At 41.3% G+C, this 8130-nt stretch overlaps 1 protein-coding gene across 1 annotated transcript in view; it reads right to left on the bottom strand.

The window, feature by feature from the left end:
• Positions 1-2403: 2403 nt before the first annotated feature.
• LOC147031439 (prolyl-tRNA synthetase associated domain-containing protein 1-like) overlaps positions 2404-8130 on the bottom strand; it is a 7380-nt gene continuing 1653 nt past the window's right edge. The window contains exon 2 of the mRNA XM_085863155.1: positions 2404-3467. Coding sequence (XP_085719281.1) covers positions 3036-3467 — 432 coding nt within the window. The 3' untranslated portion in view covers positions 2404-3035. The remainder of the gene's footprint in view (positions 3468-8130) is intronic.

The raw sequence follows: 8130 nt of genomic DNA, 5'->3' as shown, positions 1-8130 counted from the left end.
TCACAAGGAATCCTTTATAGTTTATGTTGTTAACAATCCTTTAAAAACCGAGCTGTTCTAAATTTTTATAAACAGATAATATGTATATTTTGTTGCGTGAAATCGTGAACTTCTTCTAATGCGCCGTCCGAGTAGACACGTGCCCGCCACTTCATTTGTGACGTGACGTCAGAGTGAAGCACCAAATGGTAAATTCCATCAAAGACGTAATTTGTGGTCGTATGGCAGCTTATCTGCCGGGGTAGCTATCATTTCCTTTAAGCGCAACTGTGTCGTTGATGCAGTGCCCCTCTGCCAGTACACACACTGGAACTGGTACTCATTTCACCGACCTCGGAAGGATGACAGGCTGAGTCAACCTCCTGGTGTATTAATTCAGCGGCCGACAGGGTTTGAACTCAGGACCCGAGGATCCCAAGGATCCCAAGCCGCCACCCCAACCACTGAGCCAACACCAGGCAAAGATGTAATTAAATATATTGGTCAAAGTTACTAGAACATTCATTATAATATTCTAAAACTTCTCAGCCACCTTTAGCAAGAATATCCTTTCAGGTGGTAGGTCGTCTGGTTGCACAGTAATAGCCCTTATTCAGATGACGTCACCGGTCATGTGACTGTGGCAGCTCCACCAAATTGAGTGGCAAGAAAGTATTACCGCGTCCATAACAACCGATAGTCTCCACTTCAACTACACCGTTATTTCCAAGCAAGCGATTTTTTTTTCTGCAAATAGGTAAGAGTTGTTGTGCCCCGGGATGTACTAAAGACTCTGGAGGGCAGTTTTACCGCTTTCCCACCGAAGTAGACCGACGAAATCTTTGGACATCGGTTCTGAGAAGATAAAAATGGCGACCTGGCGAACATGACTGGTTGTGTCGCCTTCATTTCACTAACTGTAACCAATTTCTGATACGTTATTTCAGTAGTTGGTATTAAATAGCCGGTGGTTACAAAATATCGTCTGATTTGTATCATTAAAATGCATTATATCCCTTGTTTTATTGACAGAATGAGAGAGGCTAAATCGCCTTTCGAACAGCTGTCTAACTCGCACACACTTCTGAGTTGTTTCCTCGAAACTTGGATTATTGCTTGTACATCGCAGATTAAATTAAATAGTTTTTTTAAATAGCATTTTAGAAACTTGGAAAAAAAAAATCAGTGGAGCATTTTCACTACAGAAAGTCACATTGATATGTAAAATACATAAAAAAAACTAGAACTTGAAAATATCCACAGCAGTGTGGCATTACACCAGATGTTTGTCATGGAAAAAATATAATGTATCTGTAAGCAAACTGACGAACGAAGATTTTCTACAAACTTAGCATTTAGACAAGAGCTTCACTTGAAATTAACTTGTGGCAGCAGTCAGGTTAAAAAAAGTGACGCTGGTTGCTGAACAAAACAAGCAACAACGAATGTACAATAATAGTGAAATGAAAGAAAACAGGCTTACTTACCTTTACCCTCACGATAATACAGTTCTTGTCAGCTTTCGTCGAGATTATGTCACTAACAAACCCGGCGACATAATATGAGTAAGCGTCCATACTCTTGAAGGCTTTCAGGCTGGCTTGAGTGTAAGGACTCGTTTCAACAAGGTAAACAGATGTCAGGGAAAACGATGAGGCCAAAATTTCCTTTCTGTTGTCCATTTATCCTTTGAAATAATATAAGGATCTTCACTAAGACCACGCAGCTTCAGTTTTTCGCAGTACCTCTTCTTAGAAATATCATCTAATCCATGGAAATAGCCCAGAAGTTCACGTGACACGTGCGTGGTAGCCATGATTTTTTGCCACTCAATATGGCGGACGGAGCCTGACCTTCCCCTGTGACGTCACTCACTTAGTGCATAGGGTCAATTGCAAATTAATTAATTAATGCATGTTAAAGGTAGTGTTATATTTCACTGCTTCCAGTTCCTTCATCAAAATTCAAGGAGCGCAACTGGTCTATAACCGCTTCAACCATCCCACGATACTCCAAGGCTGATCCTCTAAACAATGAGGGTTCAGTTCACCTTCACTTTTATGCCAAATTTACATTGTTCTACCAGGGTTGCAGGCTCACTGGCCCCCAAAGTGGTCTAACCTGAGTTTGATTCCCAACCCGGCTGTAAACTGTCATTCCTGGTGTTTCACAGGCAGGGTGATTAATCAATGTGTGTGCCATCTCTCAGATGGACGTTAAACCGGGTGTCCCATGTGCTAGCATTAGTTAGTAGACATTAAATATCCCTCTATGTCCTTCAGGAAGAGTAGGAGACATATCTCTGGAACCCTGAACAATTTTTTTTTAAAATTCCGTCATGCTCCTAGCAATTATGCAAAGCAGCAGCCATATAATAATGACTGTTGCATCATAAAGTTTTATCAAGCAAACCACAACATAACATCACGTAGTCCACCGTGCCTTTATCAAAAACTGGGACAATCAAAGAGAAGAGGCAAGGATACAGACAAACTGATGCAGGAACTTAACTGCAATCTGAACAGATAGGTGTTTATAAAAACGAGTTATGAAAAATACTTTAAACCGTGAGTGTTTATCTTTGACCCAAAATTAGAAAAAACAACTACCATGCACCTCCATTGCAGTGAGGTTGTACATCATCACATATTGATGAACCTTGGAAACACTCTCTGAACAAAACATGTGGAACTCGACTTTATTAGGACTCAAGTCGGTCAATGAAGGCAGACAAAATAAGGACAATGAATTTTCTCAAACAAATGTTGAGAAGGGTATTTTAACTGCGGTGCGAAAGAAGTGAAGCAATGTTTCAGGTGTGAGCCCTTCTTCAAACCAAGAGACCCTCCATCTTTATTCTTATGGCAGTGAGCATACCCCTATCAACATCTGCTTGAGAAAATTTGTTGCCCATGAACAAAAAGGCCTGTTGACCTCTATATTTTGCAGAATAACATCTGAACTGTTGTGGCATATCCTCAAAGTTGAATAGATTCAGCCTATGCCACACAAGCACATTCCCAAGATGTTTTGCCATCCTTCCTTTTGGGTGCCGTTCATTCTCCAAAATCGATCACGATAGGTTCGTGGCCTGTAGCGTGTACAAAGTGCAAAAAATTTCTACATTCCAGGCCCAGAGTTGCACTGTTAGACATTGGGTGGAAGTGCAGTCGTGTGGAAGAATCCTTGAGGAATGCTGCATCAAGGACAAGTGTCACCTGGCTTCCAGTGTCCTTGAAAAGAGCCAGTGGTGAGACACAGCCTTGGCCGACACAAAGTGTTTTGAGCATGATTGTCTCGTCAGCGAAACGCAAGGCACCACTACCCATTCCAAGCTGCTTGGAGAGCTCATTGAGGTTTATGGGACGATCGTGCCGACAGGACACCAGCCACAGACCCTTTTTCTTTTTGTCACGAAGGAAGAGATTTTTAGTATGTATTCCAGAAAGATGACTCACATGTGGCATCATTTCCTCCACGGTGAATACCTGAAAAGTACACGATGACCAATGTTAGTAGTTTCATCAACATCCAATAACAGCATCTATACTATAAAAGTGAATTTGTATATATATATATATATATATATATATATATATATATATATATATATATATATATATATATATATATATATATATATATGCTTCAAAATCTAAAAAAAAACAACTGAATCAAATCCAACCAACATTTGCATGTTGCCTAAGGGTACCCCAAGTATGGTTTATGTCTGGGTAGCATATCTGGAAGGGGATCAGAGTGGGGGGAAGACCCCGATTCTCTCTTTGTAAACGTGTATCGTATGGCACCACCCGGGTGGCAGTCTGTATTACAAATCATCATCTTCTTATGTGAAGAAAGTTGACACAACTTAACAATATGCATTATTATGGTAATGTTGTAATCTGAATGACAACTTGAAATTTTCATAATGTTTCATTTCACTCATTTTAAGTGGAGTTTCAAACCAAAGCATCCAGCACTCAACTTCTCAGCGAAGCTGAAATGATTTTTGCTCACACCATAATTATATAAGCAGCAAGGACAGTCGACGAAGGTGATATTGGCTGACTTCCAAGCAGCTGGAAGATGACCTCGAGCAAATGATAGAGTGAATAGAGCCGAATGTTTGCGAGCTACAATGTGCCGTCCTTTGTTTAAAGCCGTCAGCAAAGTGACGGGTAAAAATGCCGAGTGCTTTTATAATTTCAGAGATTTTTTAATGGACTCCTCCATATGGATCAACAGGCAAATTTCCCAAATTCACATCCCCCACTTCACTTCACCCCGAACCCCATCCACTCCCTCTCCACCATAAAGCTGTGCAAAACCTTAGTCCAGTGTCATGGAATAGGACTCCCCACTGAACCTGAAATCAAAATCCCTCTGTATCATTGGAATACCACGTCAGGAAACTGAGTTTTCAGGGTTTGCCTCTTCCTCACCGTAGGCAGGTTGGTGTTTTTCTTTTTTTTTACTGACTTTATTCTGGTGTTACTCTTCATATTCTGTCGCCCATCCAGCCAGTCCTGGCTCCTCGAGTTAACACGTCTTCTGGCAGAAACCCTTTCCTTGTTACCCTCTCCAAATGTAAACTCAACACTCACCTCCATTCTTTCGCAACTCTTCTTTTCTTACCAAAGGGAACTGTCTTGCTAAGTTTGTTATCTCGAGTTCTCACCTACATAATTTTAAATCAAAATCCGTCACCACCTCATCGTCTCTCCATTTCCACGACTGAGTTTTATCCATCACTACCCACAATGACTGTTCCTTCATTCTCTTGTCAGTCCTCTCCTTGTGCTGTGGTGCATGATTTTTGTCCAAATTTTCCCTTTGCCCCATTTTGTCTGGTTATCCATTAACCCTTGTTGTTCTGATCTTTCATGAGCCTCATACCTGCATTTATTTTTGAAAGCTTTAATAATTTCAGAGATTTTACTGCATCTCAAGTAGTGATGTCACCAGATATTTTTTCACTTGGTTCTCCTGATACTTTATTATAGTTCAAATCTATGAAACAAATGAGTAAAGGTAAACCGAGCCATATTTATTTACAACTAAAATGGCCAGCAGTCTACCAGTCGGCCATTTTTTGATCAGATCACAAAATAAAGCAGTGCACGTGTATGCCATTGTGTACTGTGCTTGTGCCAAGCTTGAACAAAATCGGACCATGTATTTCTGAGAAATGGTTGGGGACACGTTTAAGTAGCAAAATGGCCACTCGTCAGTCACCTTGGATTTGATCTCGAAAAATAATGATGGGCATATGTAAAGGCCCTGTCACACCTTGACGTTTTAGCCAGTGTATGGCAAGGTATCAAAATGTATGTAAAACGCTGGCGTACGCTGAACTATTGATGTTTTTTTCCAGTTTTGGAGGTATTCATAACGAGTTGGACGTATGCATAACGTATTAGTAACGTACACAGAATTTTTCGAAAACATAGATAACTTATATCAACGAATGCTGAGCGTGTTGTCGGCGTTCACAACCTATGCCCAACGATAGTCTAACTTATGCATAGCGCGGCACCGTATCGCCAACGATCACGTGGTGTTGGTTATTAATAGGCTGCGGCTTGACGATTCAAATCATAACCACACTAGACATCAAAGTGTCAAGCCGCTGTCACACCTTGAAGTTTTAGCCAGCGTATGACGACGTATGAAAAATTTGCCCATTACGCTGGCACACGTCGAATACGTTATGGGTAAATTTTGTATACGTTAAGAGCACGCTGAAGCACACTGGCATACGTCGTAGTACGCCGAGTACGTCGACAAATTTTCAGCATGTTGAAAATTTTTCGACATATGCCAGCGTATGACACACGTTCCGCATGCGCTGGCCATAAGTTGTAGGCACGTTACACGATCGTTGACACACGTTACTTGTAAGTTACTCATAAGTCGAAACACGTCGAGGTAATGGTTAGCATCAGTCTTCCAGACTCCCTGGTTTTTTTTTCTTTGGTACGACGGTGATGTTGACACTTCGATTTCTAGTGCAGTTATGATTTAAATCGTTGAGCGGCAGCCTATTAATTATATTATAACCGCACTAGAAATGGAAGTGTCAACATCACCTTCATACCGAAACAAACAAACAAACAAAAAAAAACAAACAAACAACAAAAAAAAACAATATCACCCGCAGGGTGACCCGTATCTTGCCAAAAGGTGACCACGTGTGACTTCTTTAAGGTCACACTGAGGTGAACAGAGCTGCTATCCACCAGGAGCGACTCCTTGAGGAATATCTGCCTACGAGAGATTCCGATGAGAATCGTTCTACAGAGAAACCATGAAAAATATGCGTTTGCCTCATAACGTCACCAAATGACATCATAATGTCTCAAGCTTGACATATCTAGAAAGCACTCATCGAGGTGTTCAATTTGAGGTATTACACAATATGGTACCTAAAACTTGAAAATTTGACCTTGGGGTCAAATATGTTTGACCTTTGGCGCTAACCATGAAGGTCAAGGCCAATCGCCACCAAAAATTAATCAGCTGAGTGCCAGACCATGAACTATATTCTCATGAAGTTTGAAGACGATCCGATCAAAATTACTCAAAAAATAAGGGTTTCATCGACTCCCCTGATTTACGACAAAGTGACCTTGACCTTCAAAATTTTATGCGCTGAAAGGGACCTCCTATAGGCCTCTGATATGCGAAGTTACAAAAATTTCCAATGATAACTGTGCTCTGCAGAGTGATCGATACGTGATTACAGACAAAAAAAAAAACATACAAGCTGACTAACATATCTTGCAAAAACTTCGTTTTGGCAAGATAAAAAAACAAACCAGGGAGTCTGGAACACTGACGCTAACGATTACCTCGACGTGTTTCGACTTATGAGTAACTTACCTCGACGTGTTTCGACTTATGAGTAACTTACAAGTAACGTGTGTCGACGTGTGTCAACGATCGCGTAACGTGCCTACAACTTATGGCCAGCGTATGCGGAATGTGTGAGTCATACGCTGGCATAGTCAAAAAATTTCAAGCATGGAAAATTTGTCGAACAGCTCGGTGTACTACGACGTATGCCAGTGTACGACGACATATGCCAGCGTGTTCTTAACGTATAAAAAAACTTACCCATACGTATTCGATGTGTGCCAGCGTTTTGGACAAATTTTTCATACGTCGGCATATGCTGGCTAAATTGTCAAGGTATGACAGGGCCTTAAGCCATCATTCATTAATTATCTGTGTTCCAAGTTTGAACAACATCGGTAAATGCATGTCCGAGAAATGGTTGAGGAAATGTTCAACATTGGTTGTTTTTTTGTTTTTTTTACAACTGAAATGGCCGCCAGTCAGCCATTGTTGATCGAATCACAAAACAAAATGAGGTGTACGTTTTGTTTTGTGCCAAAATTGAACAAAATCAATCCATACATGTCCGAGATATAGCTGCGAATGGACAGACGGACGCACGAGACCCAATCCAAAGCATAAGTCCCTGTTTCTGACTTCATCCAACAAGGGGCTAATAAAAACACAGAGGACCGCCTGTCCTGAAGCTCACCTAGATCAGGAGCAGCAGCCACTCAAACCCCCACATACCCCCTTTATAGACCATGAATTTTTTAATGCCATGAACAAACTTTGGTACATCACGGGTGATGACGGTTGTGGTCAAGTTTCATCGAAATTGTGTGGATAGTTCAGAGAAAAGAGCAAATACCATTTTTGGGGGGTAAAACCCCCTCCCATCGACCCCCTTATTAATGAGTGCAGATTTTGATGCAGTTGATAAACTTTGGTACATCATGGGTGATGAAGGTTGTGGTCAAGTGTCATCAAAATTGTGTGTGTAGTTTTGGAGAAGGGAGCAAATACCTATTTTTTTGGGGGGGGGGTGGGAGGGGTTCAAACCCCCACCAGTAGATTCGTTCGGCATCTATCTATCTATAATTCCAGCAGTGTGTGTGTGTGTCTGTGTCTGTGTCTGTGTCTGTGTCTGTGTCTGTGTCTGTGTCTGTACGTGTCTGTGACCGCTGTTTCTCGACAACCACTGGTCCGATCTAATTGAAACCTGCCAGATATATTGCTGGGGACCTGAGGATGTGCCTTTTCAAGGTTTGATATTAACCGGACAAGTGCTTCCGAAGTTATAGCCATTTA

Source organism: Eptatretus burgeri, chromosome 2, assembly GCF_056783735.1.
Source record: "Eptatretus burgeri isolate ZD-2024b chromosome 2, Ebu_testis_v1, whole genome shotgun sequence".
Taxonomy (NCBI): domain Eukaryota; kingdom Metazoa; phylum Chordata; class Myxini; order Myxiniformes; family Myxinidae; genus Eptatretus; species Eptatretus burgeri.
Note: the sequence above shows the minus strand (reverse complement) of the source record. Positions and strands in the feature narration are given on the sequence as shown.